General features: G+C 38.8%; 1 protein-coding gene across 13 annotated transcripts in view; it reads left to right on the forward strand.

Moving 5' to 3' along the window:
• OXR1 (oxidation resistance 1) overlaps positions 1-16,473 on the forward strand; it is a 466,073-nt gene that overhangs the window by 373,193 nt on the left and 76,407 nt on the right. For 3 of the 13 annotated variants that reach the window (XM_009213470.4, XM_003903061.5, XM_021942557.2), the window contains exon 1: positions 34-406. The exons of 8 other annotated variants lie outside the window; for them this stretch is intronic. In XM_009213470.4, the coding sequence (XP_009211734.1) occupies positions 208-406 (199 nt within the window). In that variant the 5' untranslated portion in view covers positions 34-207. Of the gene's footprint in view, positions 1-33; positions 407-16,473 lie in introns of those variants that run through there. 2 more of the 13 variants (XM_009213474.4, XM_021942558.2) reach the window with 2 other exon arrangements.

Below are 16,473 nucleotides of genomic sequence, written 5' to 3' on the forward strand. Positions count from 1 at the left end.
TTTTGCTCCCCCGACGCGTGGTTTCCTGATGGTCTGTCCCCGGGCAGGGAGAGGGACGCCCCCTCCCCCTCTCCGCCTCCTGTGAGGCGCGCGGAGCCACCTCCCCTGGATCAGGTCTGATGGGGCGGCGGGCGCGCTAGTGGTGGCCGCCACCGCCGAAACCGTCGACCTCTTGGGCCCCAGTTCCGCGTCCGGCCCCGCGGCAGCATGGACTACCTGACCACGTTCACCGAGAAGAGCGGACGCCTTCTGCGGGGCACGGCCAACCGCCTGTGGGGTTTCGGGGGCGGCGGCGAAGCCCGGCAGGTGCGCTTCGAGGATTACCTGAGGGAGCCAGCCCAGGGGGACCTCGGGTGCGGGTCCCCGCCCCACCGGCCCCCGGCGCCGTCCAGCCCGGAGGGACCTGGTGAGCCCACCCTTCTTTCGCCTCCCGCGCGGACGACCTAGGCTGAGGGCTGGGGGGAGGCGGTGGTCGTGGCGCCGGGCGGGGGTCGCGGCCCGGCCCTGGCAGGTGTGCCTGGGACCTGGCGGGCGACGTGGCTGGGGTGGCGGCCGCAGGGGGCGAGGAAGGAAGGACTCCTTCGGCTCTGGGGAGGGAAGACTTTGAGCTGCGTGCCAGCTCTTCCTGCTCTGCTCTTCCTGCTTTCCCCACCTAGACTTGATTTTCTTTCCCCGCCAAGCATTTCAAGGGTACGATCCATTCTCTCTCTCCCTCCCACTGGGAGGTGAAGACTGAACCAGTTATGACGTCGGTGTTTTCAGTCTTGGATTCTTGAAGAGCGTTGTGCCTGTTTTGGTTTTGGTTTGGGTCAATCTTTCTTTGATATTTGTCAGCTATTAGGATTCACTTCCTAAACGAAACATAAAAAGCCAGATACTTCTTTGTAAAATGAAACACTTCATTAACATGGGAAGCTAGTTGACTTTTTGCGTCGTGTACTTTTTGAACGGCTGCACGTTGTCTTGTGATGGCAGAACCTAGAAACTTTCTCAGTTCCTGTTTATTTTGTGTTGTGTTGGTTGATTTTTTTCACCACAGTGTCTTTGTGCCATTCTTTAAAACAGTCATTTGTAGCGACATGATATTGATAACTTATAGAATTTTTGAAAGTGCTGCTGAACAGTTTCAACATAAGGCACAGGGTAATTTCCAGTGTCCTTGGCTTCCTTTAACTGGTAGCAGACATCCTAGCCATGTCTTATTTTATTTTATTTTTGTTAATTGCTTTAATATTTGAAGGTTATGAAAAATTAGCATTAGAGAGTTTAGAAAATAAAGATAGGCACAAAGTGTAAAATCTGTTTATAACTCCACATCTTACCAGTCATTTTATTTTATTTTAAATTTTATCTTTATTTTTGTAGAGATGGAGTCTCGCTGTGTTGCCCAGGCTGGTCTTAACTCCTGGCCTCAAGTGATCCTCCTGCCTGGGCCTTCCCAAGTGCTGGGAATACAGGCCTGAGCCACCATGCTGGGCCCTATAGATTGTTTTAAAGCACTAAAACAGTGAGGACATCTATTGATCTATGTGATCACACATAATTTGATCTATGTGTGTAATAATCTATCTTGTTTAATATTTAATTTGTAGATCTTAAGATCTACAAATTAGTCTAAATATTAAGACGTTTTGAAGAAATCTTAAGCTTTGAAGAAATATTAAAATCTCATTTTAGCATAGCCCTTTTAAATAAATTTTCTTTACGTAAAATATTTTTTATCTGTAGAATTGCCGTTTATGGAATTAAGAAATGAAAAGGGGAGGGGAATACTTTTTGTTTCTGCTCTGAAGAATGTTAACCAAATGCAGAATCCTCTTAAAAGTGGGACCAGGCATAGGAAAAGGACTCTAAAGTGTTCGAATCAAGGATTTTTTTAAATGAGTTTTCAGTAGCCTGAAATTGAAAACAGCTGATACGTGACCAGCCTTGAGATGGATGGAGAATTCAGAAATATGTGGGGTAACTTAACTAAAAAGGAATATGGTTAGTGTTTTGATAAATATGCCCAAACACGTGTATCTTTGTGGCCGGTGTCTGTAGTTCCAGCTACTCTGCTCAGGAGGCTGGGGCGGGAAGATCCTTTGAGCCCAGGAGGAGAATCCAGACTGGGCAGCAGGTACTTTGTGTTTATATATATGGAGCACACAGCTATATCTGACACCCTCCTTCAAAGTGGCGCTTCAGAAGTGATACATATTCCGCTTCTGTTGAAGCTGCCTTATGAATTCATTACATATTCTTTAATATTCACGGTGCCCCCAAATCTCTGACACATTAGAGAGGCCTTGTGAGGTCAAAGTATGACCACATTCATGTGGGCAGGTGCATCCTACCATTAACTTCCTGCAAGAATTTGGAAAAGTTACTTAGTGTCTTTGGGCCTATATTTTCTCCTTTGTAAGTGAGGTTGGATTTGGTGATTTCAAAATCCTCTGTTCTAGAGCACTTTCATTTGGGGTAGAATTAGTGAAAACTAGCCGACTTTTGAGAGGCAACGTGTATATACACAAGTAAAAATAAGTGAGTCTTCATGTGTTTCCAGCTAGCCTTTGTTTAAAATGAGAATTCTGTGCTTTGCAGCTGCTTATCTGGAGGATTTTGGCTCTAGGGTTGTTCTTTGTGTTGGTGTCCTTCAGAATGAGTGTCTGTCAGTCTGTTTGAAGGATTTCTTCTGCTCTTTCTGCTTGAGATTATTCTTATTTCAGTTTCTTAATAGCTGCTTAAGTTTCCTGCTATCATTCTTTCTTCAGTTCATTAAAAAGTCCTGTGTATTATAGGAGTATTTCTTGTTACAGATACTTTCACACATGTAAATTGATTGCATTCCAGGAAACCCTTTGTTGTTAGTGATCTTACTCCTCCTTTCATCCACTAAGATGAAAAACTGGAACCTTGTTTCTGTTCCTTCTCACAACCCAACATCAGAGGAGTTGCGCATCAAGAAGGGGTAGAGGGAGTCATGTTCAGTAATGATGTTGATAAGATAGTTTTACCATTAACAGATTAAGGATAGACCAGATAAAATTTTGGTCAAATGTCAGCCAGTTGTGGTGGCTCACGCTGGTAATCCCAGCACTTTGGCAAGCCCTGACGGGTGGATCACCTGAGGTCAGGAGTTCGAGACCAGCCTGGCCAACGTGGTGAAACCCTGTCTTTGCTAATACAAAAATTAGCTAGGCGTGGTGAAGCGTGCCTGTAGTCCCAGCTACCAGGGAAGCTGAGGTGGGAGAATTGCTTGAACCCAGGAGGCAAGGTTACAGTGAGATGGCCCCCCTGTACTCCAGCCTGGGCCACAGAACGAGACTCCATCTCAAAAATAAAACAAGAACAAAAATTAGCTGGGCATAGTGGCACACTCCTGGAATCCCAGCTACTCAGGAGGCTGAGGCAGGAGAATCGCTTGAACCCAGGGAGGTGGAAGTTGCCATGAGCCAAGATCACACCACTGCACTCCAGCCTGAGTAACAGAGTAAGATTCCATCTCAAACAAACAAACAAAAAACAAAAAAAGCTTTAGTCAATGTTTCTGAGTTTACGCTTTCTATAAACAAACCACTTACTGAACTGTTGGTGTCTCTCCTTCCTTTACTCCTCTCCAAGGTGGCTGCTTTTGCTCCTACCAGCTTTTAGTGCTTGCTGGCTCCGCCATTATAGCCCTCTGAGGAAAAGCGTAATTGAGACTTAGACATATTAAGGACATTATCACACCATTGATCTAGTTAATAACAATTACAAAGGAAACATCTTAAAATACAATGCTTGTTCCTGATTAAAGGGTACATTATGCTTTGATTTAAAAAAATTTTTTGAACTTTAAATATAGCTCTTGTTTAGGGGCATGACTATAACTCATAATGTATAATCTTTAAAAGTACTCACTTCACTAGATTGTAGTAAATATAGATAAATTTTTAGTAGTGTAGACTCTCAACTTACTGTAATATAAACATGAAATAGTTTTTTATCATAAGCTGTCCTGTTATATCAACCTCATTTTCCCACTTGGTGACAGGATTCTTTGAGCACAACTCAGCCCTTTTACATTTTCTTTTCATTTATTTTTAGCAATTAAAACAGTATCTTTCAGTTACTTAAGACTTGGTCCATTTATTTAAAAATTTCAGTCTCATATTCAATTTATATTTCCATTTATCTTTCTACCTCAGTTCCCATTCCAGGTTAGGTTTGCAGTGAAGAGGTGTGGTCTAGCTCTCACAAACTCCCCTCCACCCCTTCTTGATGCGTAACTCCTCTGATGTTAGGATGTGAGAAGGAATAGAAGCAGCGGTTCACCTTTTCATCTTAGTCCTTCTTGGCCCCTTAGTGGGAGGATGACAATGCTGGATAGCAGTAGTAGAAGCAGTGATGGAACAGTTCTACTAAAATGGCTACTCCTATGCAGAAGTGCTGACTTCAGTAGCCAACAGTTCTTTCAACTTTGAATATGGGACATTAACATCTTGTAATACCAATCATAGACCTTAGTTGCAAATTGTTGAACTGGGCACCTAAAACTGCTCTGCCTCATAGCATATATATTACTGGTATGTGTGTGTATATCAATAGAGTTGATGAAAAATGAAGTTAAGTGGGAACATGCTACATTTTTATGACTTGAATTACTTGACATGTCAAGGAAACACTATTTAATAATAATATTTCTTAAATGATTATCCCTGATGCTGAAATTTCATTTTAGGTTTACATTAAGAAAATCCTATATACTGAATATATGTAACTGAAGGAGAAGAGTTTAGAAGCCTGAAATTGATATTCTTGTTACTGGTTCACTTTTGATAGTCATGGAAAATGTAAACCAAGACATGGAATAGTAATTATAATAGGCAACACATATAGTGCTTGCTGTGTCTTATGCACAAGTTAACCCTCAGCAACAACCCTATGAGGTAGTCAATAGTAGCAGTTTCGTTTTACTGATGAGGGTACTGGGGTTCATTAATGATCCTATTTAGGAAAAAAATAGACATTGGACAAGGAATTTATAACTGTGTTGGGTATTGGGCATGGAAAGTAAAATATATTATGAGAGTATATAACAAGGGTTTCTAACCTAATATTAGGGGGCGTAAAAAATCATGTCTTGCTTGGATTAGGGGTAATGGCTATTTCAATAACTGGGATGATGATGATGCTGATGATTATACTTTTAATAATAACAGAAGTAATAATGATGATGACGATGATGATACTTTTACTAATAACAGGTTGAGCATCCCAAATCAGAAAGTCCAAAATCTGAAACTTTTTGAAGGCCTACATGATGCTCAAAGGAAATGCTTTTTGGAGCATTTTGGATTTTTGGATTTGGGATGCTCCATCAGTAATGCACATATTCCAAATCCATTCTATCCTTTAGGAAGATTCAAAAAAATCCAAAACACTTCTGTTCCCCAGCATTTCAGATAAGTGATACTCAACCTATAGCAAGAATAATAGCTGTAATGGGGCAGGCTCTGAACAAATGTTTTTTGTTTAATCCTAATAAAAACCTGATGAAATAGTACTATTATTATCCTATTTTCCTTTTGAAAAATCTGAGCCAAAGAAAGAAATGAGAGATTCAGAATTTATTTGGGTGTTTTCTTAGTATTTGCAAGAATTATAGTCCTTGAGATAGGGAAAAAAAATGTGAGAATTGAAATTCTTTCATGTAAAGTGTTAAAGTTAAATTAATTTAGATTGTAAAGGATAGGATGGATTGTCATCGAAGGTTCTTTAGAATTAGAAAGTTAGTAAAATGACAGAGCTGGAAATGCGAAATCCAATGAGGGTGTGAGAAAAATTAGAAATATATTAGGTTGGAAATTGCCAACTCAGATGATGTGCTAAGAGTTAGATGATGGTTGGGCGGGCACGGTGGCTCACGCCTGTAATCCCAGCATTTTCAGAGGCCAAGGCAGGTGGATCATTGAGGTCAGGAGTTTGAGACCAGTCTGGCCAACGTGGCGAAACTCTGTCTCTACCAAGAATACAAAAATTAGTCAGACATGGTGGCGCATGCCTGTAATCCCAGCTACTTGGGAGGCTGAAGCAGGAGAGTCACTTGAACCCAGTGGGATGGAGGTTGCAGTGAACTGAGATCACGCCACTTCACTCCAACCTGGACAAAAGAGTGAAACTCTGTCTCAAAAAAAAAAAAAAAAGGAAAAAAAAGAGTTAGATGATGGCTTATCTTGAACCCAGGAAGAACAAGTGCCTCTAAGACAGGGGTCCCCAGCTCTGGTCCATGGCCTGTTAGGAACCAGGCTGCACAGCGGGAGGTGAGCAGCAGGCGAGCCAGCATTACTGCCTGAGCTCTGCCTCCTGGTAGATCAGTGGGGACATTAGATTCTCATAGGAGTGTGAACTTTGTTGTGAACTGCACATGCAAGGTCTGATCCCTGATGATCTGAGGTGGAACAGTTTAATCGAGAAACCATCTCTCTCCCCATCCCTCAGCCCTTGCCCACGTGTCCATAGTCCATAGTCTTCCATGAAACCGATCTCTGGTGCCATAAAGGTTGGGGACCACTGCTCTAAGGGACCTGGAATATACCAGTTGTTACAGTAACTATGTAACCACCACCACAAAAACCACTACCACCACCACCACAAAACAAAAAACTCACAGTGTTGGTAAAGATAACCCTAGCTGGCTCCAGTTTTAGTCTCTTTTCCTAAAGCTAGGTTGGGAGGAAGAGAATACTCTCTACTTGATCAGCAACCTCAGTGGACTCTAATGGTGACTCCCAGCTAGTTAGCCTTCCTTAATAGTGTTTCATTTAGTTCAGTGGTTCTCAGGCATGAAGTTGATTTGCCTGTTTTAGAATTGCTGCTCATCTCACAGGATAGCTGATAGGAAGTTCTGTATTATCTGTGTTCTAGAGCAAAACTGCCTCTAAAATAAGCTGATGATTCTCAAACTTTAGCATGCAACAGAATCATCTCCTGAAGGGCTTGTTAGAAAAACATTGTTGGATACCTCTGCTAGAATTTATGATTCTGTGTGGCTGAGAATTTGCATTTCTAACAAGTTCTCAAGTAATGCTGATGCTGCTGGTCTGGGAAACACGTTTTTCTTAGTGGGTAAGTCTTTTATCCATGAGAAGGTTAGAAGTAAATATAGAAACGATGAAATTTATTAAATGCTTATATTAATAGTTTTGTTTTAAGTCTAGGAATAATCAGTGTACTTGGTCTTTAAGGTATTTGTTGTGTTTCAGAGAATTAGGCCTATAAAAGTGCCCAACAAATTAGTCTTAAGAGTATAATTTAAAATGCATACTTGCGTATTTGTTTTTTGACTTGGGATTTTAAGTTGAAAGGTGCAACAATTTGGCTGAACTTAGAAACCACTGGAATGTTTAAGAACTTAACATTTATTATATTTAAAACTTAGTATAAGGTATTTTTTAATATTTAAGTTCTCAGGAGGTTTACTTGTTAGAAGCAATGTGTTTAAATTAGAATATAGTAAATTTATAACTGCAGTTTAGTATAGTAAGTCCTCCTTTGACACCATCCATAGGTTTGTGGAAACTGCAACTTTTAAGCAAAATGATGTATAAAGAAACCAATTTTACCATATGCTAATTGATGTAAACAAGAGTTAGGTTCCTACTATATATTTCTGGTCACAAAAACATTGGCAAACTTGTAAGTAAAGACCTAAAACACTTCCAGTATTAAACATTGAAATAAATGTGAACTATACAAACATTAAAGAAAGGTTAATAACGACAAGATAATTATTTACTCAATTGTTCCAGTTCAGAGTCACTGTTGGCTGGATCCTGTCCTGCTTGTGGCATAAAGTGGGAACCAGCCCTAGACAGGACACCATTCCACCTCAGGGCACAGTCATACACAAACATGTACACACACAAACACACACACTCATTCATACTAGGACAGCTTAAACACACTAATTAAGCTAATGTGCACATCTTTAGATGTGGGAGGGAACTGGAGTACCCGGAGAAGACCTATACAGATATGGGTAGAATGTGTAAACTCCACACAGACAGTGGCCTTGGCTAGGAATTGATTTTTTTTTTCTCATCAAAGTTATAAAAAAAAAATGATAACCAAACGATGTTATTCAAGGACCTGCAATATATGTAAGAGAACTTAGTTACCCATGTTTATAACAGGATTATTTAGGGATGTTTAGTTTTCCAGTTTGAGTTGGTCAGCTATTTAAAGCACCTTAGAAAGTGTTAAAATTTGCTAGATTATAAATAGAATGCACTTTTTATGGTAGAAGACTTAAGGGAAAGTAGGTTTTTATATTTTTAACTTCAAGAAATCTAACATTGAAAGTAAAGCGACTGCAGATAGTGTTTTTCAGTGTATAAAGGCTTATTTCATGGCCACTAGGAAACTTACATTAAGAGACTCTTAATAAATTTTGTTCAAAAGGTGATACTAGTACAAAAAAGGAACATGTTTTAAGGTCAAATGCATACATTAGAGAAAGGACAAAAATTGGCTTTTATTTTCTAGCAGTAAATGGAAAGAGGGAAATGTAATCAGACATAAATCACAGTGTCCCTAGGATAAAGGTAAACCTGTTGCTTAGGCAGCCGGGAGAAACACAGTTATTCCTTATAGTGAGAATATAACAAAAAAAAAACTCATGGAACTCTGTAATAAAGCAAAACAAACCAAAAAGCTTATTTTTATAGTAAGTACAGACTTCAGTTTCAAAAATCTATTTTTAATTTTTTTAAACCCATTAAATCTTTAATGTAGTTCAATGGAGTAGCTCTAAGCTGCAAATTAGTAAAAGCACTTCTGTACAGGGGGAAAGCAATTAATCCAAACATGCAGTTATCTAACAGTCCATCTTAACTGAGAAGTGGGTTTTAAATGTAAAATCATAGATTTTGGATAGTTACGATTCTCTATTTTGGATTTTTTGAGAGTACTGCTCGATAGAATTTTTTGAGGTGATGAAAATGGTCTGTATCTGTGATGTCCAGTTTGGTAGCCACTAGGCAAATATGGCTGTTGAGTATCTGAATTGCAGTTAATACAAATGAGGAACTGGATTGAGAAATTTGGATTCAGGATTCTGTATTTGCTCTAATATGGTAGCAACTAGTGTTAAAGGAAAAATTATTTGATAATACTTCCTAAAGCACGGTAAGACAGAATTTATTCAGGACTATAGCAATAGGTATAGGGACTGTGGCAATGAGATTTTGTAGTTGAGGAGAGAGATTGGGCTCAACTCCAAATATGAAATGGGCAAGTGGGAATTTATAGCCAAGGAGTAGAGTAAGGATAGATGTATGGACAATTGCTAAGAGGTAACATCAGGAATAAGGGGTATTACGGTGAAACCGACCTGCCAGGATTCTTGCTGAAGACGGGCCAGGGTGATGAGAGTTCACCTGGACAGTGGAGGATGAGAAAACTGATCAGATACGGAAGGTAATCAGATATCCAGGATCGGGGGAGGGTCCTGCTAAACTGACCTTAACATGATTCTTGCTGAAACTGGGTTTTATAAGGAAGTGAACAGATAGGCATAGGAGAAGGTTCAGCAGCCTGACTAAAATTTGGCTAAGCAAAGAATCTTTGTGACTAGGCACATGTAGCTATTTTAATGTAAATTAGTTTAATTAAGTAAAACTTAAAATTCAGCTTTCAGTCTCACTAGACACATTTCAAGTACCCAAAAGACAGATGGCTGGTGGCTACCATATTACACAAGGCAGATATAAAACATTTTTACCATTGCAGAAAGTTTTATTGGGCAGCATTGATAGCAATGAGTCGCAATGTGGAGTACACATTAGAATTCCCTGGGTAGCCATTAAAAAATTTTGATGCCAAGATCTGATTATAATCAAAGATTTGATCTTGAAATCTCTGTTTAAGATCTCCACTCATAGTTTCTTACAGAATTCTAATATGTAACTGGGGTTAAAAAGTACTGACTTAGGATGTGAAGGACTGTACATCATTCTGTTTTCCTTAATGATATTTCTCTCAATCAAACTCTTGATGAATTTAGCAGATTTTATTTATTTTATTTTATTTTTATTTTTTCTTTACAAGTACTTGGGGCATGCACCTATTTTATGATGCAAGTTAATAAAAGAAATGCATGTTTAAGTTTTCTGCCAACCTCTGGATAGGATTGAAACATTAGAAAAGTTGAGGTAACTTATAATGAAAAGTTCCTAAAAGGAAGGCATGTTTATATGCTTAGAGAAAGATGCTGAAGATGAAATGACTGTGTAGCAAGGTTCTTGTGGAATAAATAAACCATTGGAATTATAATCATTCTTTTTTCACATACCACAGTTAAGAACCATTAATATTGTAGAATATTTGCTTCCAGTCTTTCATAAGAAAAAAATAATTTTTAAAATAAACCTGATACATACTATCTATAAATAAGTCACATGTTGCAAATACTGAACTTTAAAATAATCACCTCTAATCCAGTCACCCAGAGATACTGTTAATATTTGGGTGGGCATTACTGCCAAGATCTCTTCTATGTGTATAAACATGTAGAAGAATGGATGGATGGTTAGAAGGAGGGAGTGACAGAATGAAAGATAGTACTTCTTCACCACAAGAGATTAATTCCTAAGGAGTGTGTCTAAATTTAAGCAAATTCTAAAAAAAAAAAAAAAAAAAAAAAAAAAAAAGTTATAGATTGATATTGTTATTACAATCTTGTTTCAGTTTTAGGTGGGATATGTCTAACCATGCTTTGATATGACAATAGCAGTTTCATTTCTCATTTTTCTCCTTCTCACATCCTAATATTTTTTCATTTTACGATTTTTACATTGTCCATGTTTGTAACATTCACACTTAGTTTTTCAACCACTTTTTTATAACCTATTATTGTTCTATATTCTCTAGTAATGCTTTTAGAATGTCCTCCTTGATTCTGGAGTTTTTGATACAGTGGCATAATTTCAGTCTTATAGCATTGAATAATGTTTCAGTAGAGAAGTCTTATGCAAGCCAGCCAGACTCTTTTCCATTTCCCCAGTAGATGATTTGCTTTTTATGCCTGAATCGTTGAATAATTTTTTTAAGCTCCCAAGCATAATAATTTAACCAAGAGTAGAAATGGGAGTAGCCTGACTCATGTGCCCACATGTGTCTATGTGGAATAATCTTTTAGGAATTATATCTTTCTTCTGGAATACATGTTGATGGAGCACCCACTATATGGAAGATCTCTGGTTTTGAGATAGAAAAGAGCTAAGGAGTATAATGTTGGCTCTAAGCACTTCCACCTGGAAGACACATATGGTTCATTGGGCAAAGCAAGTTGGCCATGTCTGACATCAATAGGATGGTGAAGTATATTTTATGTTCCTCAACGGGAAGGAATACAGGCTTAGTAACAATAATATAATCTATCACAGTGACTAATTTAGAAACCATTGTATTAGTTTGACAGAGATTTGAAAACTGCTGATGTTAACTGTCACAAATAGGAAGTTATGTAGGGAAGCCCATTTCTTCTGTCACTTACGCAGTCTGCAGGTCTTTGATCTCTTCAGAAGCTCTATTTCTATGTCTCTCAAATGTGTTGTGCATGCAAATCAATAGTAAATCTGTAGGTCTGGACTGAGCCTCAGATCTTACATTCACAATAAGCTTCTAGGTGATGTCAATGCAGCTGGTCCCTGGAACACACTTTAAATAGCAAGGCTCTATAGCTCTTTAATATCATGTACCCTAGAATTTAAGTATAATAATAATAATAATAATAAAAACAACTAAAAAAAATCATGGATCTTTTCACTTAGAAGAGAGCCAACTTTAAGATCTAGATGGAGGAAAAGAGGCATTAAAAAGGAACATCAATGGGTATGAGACCAAGAGGAGTGTGAAATATTTTCAAATAAAGGGAAAGAGGAACATGCAGAAGAAGTCTCTTGGATGTTTCACAGAGATCAGATAAAATGAAAGTGGAAAAGCCTATCAAATTTGCCACTTAATTTATTCATTTTAGGGTGGGGATTGTGAACTGGGGAAGAGAAGATATTACAACACATTGTGGATTCTGTAGAAGATAATGACAGTAAAAGTGGGTTTCTACTTTCAAAAATTCAACTGAAAAGAAGCAGAAAGATGGAGTAGTATCTAGAAAAAGATACTAGATTTGAGGGAAAATTGAGGGGTTTTGTTTTGTTTTGATCATAAGATAAGGAGTCAATAATGAAATGTCAGAAATACAAGTTTTTTTCCTAGTATCTCATTATTGATAGAATAATTAGAAAAGCTACAATCAGCAATCTGTTTTTTTTTTCTTAGTTTAGAAGATACTTTCAAAGTGTTTGAAGTTTTAGTATCTTTATTACTATTTTTGAAAATACTGACTTGCAGCTCAGTGTTTTAAATAAACTTTTTATACATAGCTGTTATCAATATTGTAATATTCAGTTATAATAGGAGTCTTATTACATTAAAACTGATCTCATAATAGTTTCACTGATTATTTACAGACTTGCTACAGTATGCCTTTCCATTTTTTACCAAAATGATTTTTTTAAAGGTTTTATACTGCTCTGCTAATTCTCTGCTTGAAAGCCCTTCAGGACTTCTAAGTCTAGTAATAGCAAGCTAGGTAATTCAGACTATCCTGCTGAGAACAATTTAAAAAGCTGGACACAAAGCAAACAAATTTTATTAAGAGTATCAGAAAGCTAAGTGGTGTGGGTAGGATAGGATCTGAATGAGGACAAAGGTCTAAGGAGGGAGAACTCCAATTTGATTGCTTTTTACCCCAGGGGAAGTGTTGATTCCTGAAACAGGAACTGAGTGACCAAAAGGTGCATTTGACAGGCTGTGGGTGTAATGGAACCGGGCCAGAGTGCAAGGCCTATCACAGGGGATGGGTGGCCCTAGTGATCTCTTCTCACTGTGGACCCCAAAATGTTGTACATAAGGGAGAAAGATAAATCGAAGTAGCTAGGCCTTCCTAGGAAGATATTTCAGCTTCAAATTATCAAAATTTCTATAACTTAATTAATAAGATCTGGTATTACTAGTGTCCTCAGGCACTTGACAGAAGGAAAGATTAATTCTCTCTGGAGAGTCACCAGTTTCTACATGTCAAAATGTTTCTTCAGACAATTTTGCAAATTTTATGTTCAGCACACAAAATATAATTAGGCACATGACAAGATATGTGACACAATAGAGAATAGAAACAGACCCACAGTAACTCTAGATATTGTAGTTATCAAATTTAAAATAGCTATGTGTTGACCTAATTAAAAATTTTGTAGAAAGATACAAACTATGCGAAAGAAAAATGGATATTCTAGAAGTGAAAAATACAACCCCTCAAATTAGAACCTTTGTGGATGGATTTAGCAGCAAATTAGACACCACAGAGGAAAGAATTCCCTAACTGAAAGGTAAGTCAGAAGGGAATGTCCAGAGTGCATGCCTGTAGTCCCAGCTATTTGGCAGGCTGAGGCACAAGAATTGCTTGAACCCGGGAGGTGGAGATTACAGTGAGCCAAAATTGTACCACTGCACTCCAGCCTGGGCAATATAGTGAGACTCTGTCTCATAAAAAAGAATTACCCTGTCTTGGGCAATTCTTTATAGCATTGTGGGAACAGACTAATACAGTAAATTGGAGCTACAAACTGGGGTAATGCTATAAAGATACCTAAAAATGTGGAAGCAACTTTGGAACTGGGTAACAGGCAGAGGTTGGAACAGTTTGGAGGGCTCAGAAGAAGACAGGAAGATGTGGGAAGATTTGGAACTTCCTAGAGACTTGTTGAATGGCTTTGACCAAAATGCTGATAGTGATAATGGACAATGAAGTCCAGGCTGAGGTGGTCTCAGATGGAGATGAGGAATTTGTTGGGAACTGGAATAAAGGTGGCTCTTGCTATGCTTTTCAGAGAGACTGGTAGCATTTTGCCCCTGCCCTAGAGATATGTAGAACATGAGAGAGATGATTTAGGGTATCCAGCAGAAGAAATTTCTAAGCAGCAAAGTGTTCAAGAGGTGACCTGGGTGATCTGAAAATCATTCAGTTTTATGGGTTCACAAAGAGATGGTTTGGAATTGAAACTTATGTTTAAAAGGGAACCAGAGCTGAAAAGTTTGGAAAATTTGCAGCCTGACAATGCAATAGAAAAGAAAAACCCATTTCTGAGGAGAAATTCAAGCCAGCTGCAGATACTTAAGTAACGAGGAGGCAAATGTTAATCACCAAGACAATGGGTAAAATGTTTCAAGGACATGTCAGAGACCTTTGTGGTTCCCCTTCCCATCACAGGCCTGGAGGCTTAGGAAGAAAAAATGGTTTCATGGGCCAGATCCAGGGCCTTGCTGTTTTGTGCAGTCTCAGGACTCAGTGCCCTGCATCCCAGCTGTGGCTAAAAAGGACCAACATACAGCCCAGGCCATTTATTTAGAGGATGCAAGTCCTAAGCCTTGGCAGCTTACATGTGGTGGTGTGCCTGTGGGTGCCAGAAGTCAAGAATTGAGGTTTGGGAATCTGTGTCTGAATTTCGGAGGATGTATGGAAATGCCTGGATGTCCAGGCAGAATTTTGCTGTAGGGGTGGAGCCCTCTTGGCGAACCTCTGCTAGGGCAGTGCAGAAGGAAAATGTGGGGTCAGAGCCCCCACACAGAGTCTCCCAGTGGAGCTGTGAGAAGAGGCATACCTTCCTCCAGACCTCAGAATGGTAAATCCACTGACAGCTTGCACTGTGCACCTGGAAAAGTTGTAGACACTCAGTGCTAGCCAGTGAAAGCAGCTGGAAGCAGGGCTGTACCCTACCAAGCCACAGGGGTGGAACCACTCAAGGCCATGCGAGCTCACCTCTTGCATCAGTGTGACCTGGATGTGAGACATGGAATCGAAGGAGATTATTTTGAAACTTTAAGATTTAATGACTTCCCTGCCGGATTTTGGACTTGCATGGGACCTGTAGTCCCTTTGGTTTGGCCAATTTCTACCATTTGGAACAGAGACATTTACCCAATGTTTGTACCCACATTGTGTCTTGGAAGTAACTAAGTTGCTTTTGATTTTACAGACTTTATAGGCAGAAGGAACTTGCCTTGTCTCAGATAAGACTTTGGACTTGGACTTTAGGGTTAATGCTGGAATGAATTAAGACTATGGGAGACTGTTGGGAAGGCATGATTGGTTTCGAAGTGTGAAAGGGACATGAGCTTTGGGAGGGGCCAGGGTCAGAATGATATGGTTTGGCTTTGTGTCCCCACCCAAATCTCATCTTGAAATATTATCCTGATACTCTCCATGTGTTAAGGGAGAAACCAGGTGGAGGTAATTGGATCATGGGGGTGGTTTCCCTAGTTCTGTTCTTGTGATAGTGAGTTCTCCTGAGATCTGATGGTTTTATAAGTGTGTGATAGTTCCTCCTGAATTCATTCTTCCTCATGCTGCCTTCTGAAGAAGGTGCCTGGTTCCCCTTTGCCTTCTGCTATGACAGTTAAGCTGAGACCTCCCTAACCGTGTGGAACTGTCAGTCAATTAAAGCTCTTACCTTTCTAGATTATCCAGTCTTGAGCAGTTCTTTATAGCATTTTGAGAATGGACTAATACATAAGGATACAGAAATGTTAAGAGTAGAAAGAAAAAGCAGACACTAATGAAAAGTGGTACATTAATATTAGACAAAGAATATGGAAACAATATTCTGAGAAAAAGTTTAATGATCTTCCTTTCCATATTTTAGGGTTCTTTTAAGGCAGTTCTGGTGGTAACCAATACTCTCAGTATTTGCTCTTATGGGAAGGATCTTACTTCTCCTTCCCTTATATAGCTTAGTTTGGCCAGATGTGAAATTCTGGGTTGGAATTTTTTTTCTTTAAGAGTGATGAATATTGGCCCCCAATCTCTTCTGGCTTGTAGGGTTTCAGCTGAGAGGTCTGCTGTTAGTCTGATGGACTTGCCTTTGTAGGTGACCTGACCTTTTTCTCTAGCTACTCTGAAATGTGATTATTTGATTGTATTTTCATATTGATGGAAGAAAAAAGTTTATGTGCTTTGGTATTTATATCTGTGAATAAACATTTTAATATTAATTATTAAAATTTAGAACTGTTTTTATAATATGTAATTATTGCATAATATTTTATAATTTTTAATTAGTAAAGAGAATATTTTCCATTTGTTTTTCAAACTTTAAACTGTAGAAAGTTGGTACTTTAGTTTTCTTGCCCTGAACTGCATTCTGTGGTGAGCTCTTGAAAATTACAGATCTGTTGCAAACTTGCAAACATGTTTAATGAATTCTTGGGATATTATGAAACACAGATCGAGAAACTATTAGGCAAAGTAAATACAAACTAAGGGTTACTCCTAAAATCAATTAAGGAAGGGTATGTTATTAGTTAAAAGTAATCTGTGATTGTATATTGCATTGCTTGAGAAGTTTAAATTGCAAAATGAGGAGTGCTTTTCGTTGTTTGCTGTTTAAAGAA

The sequence above is a fragment of the Papio anubis genome, chromosome 8, assembly GCF_008728515.1.
Source record: "Papio anubis isolate 15944 chromosome 8, Panubis1.0, whole genome shotgun sequence".
Lineage (NCBI taxonomy): Eukaryota > Metazoa > Chordata > Mammalia > Primates > Cercopithecidae > Papio > Papio anubis.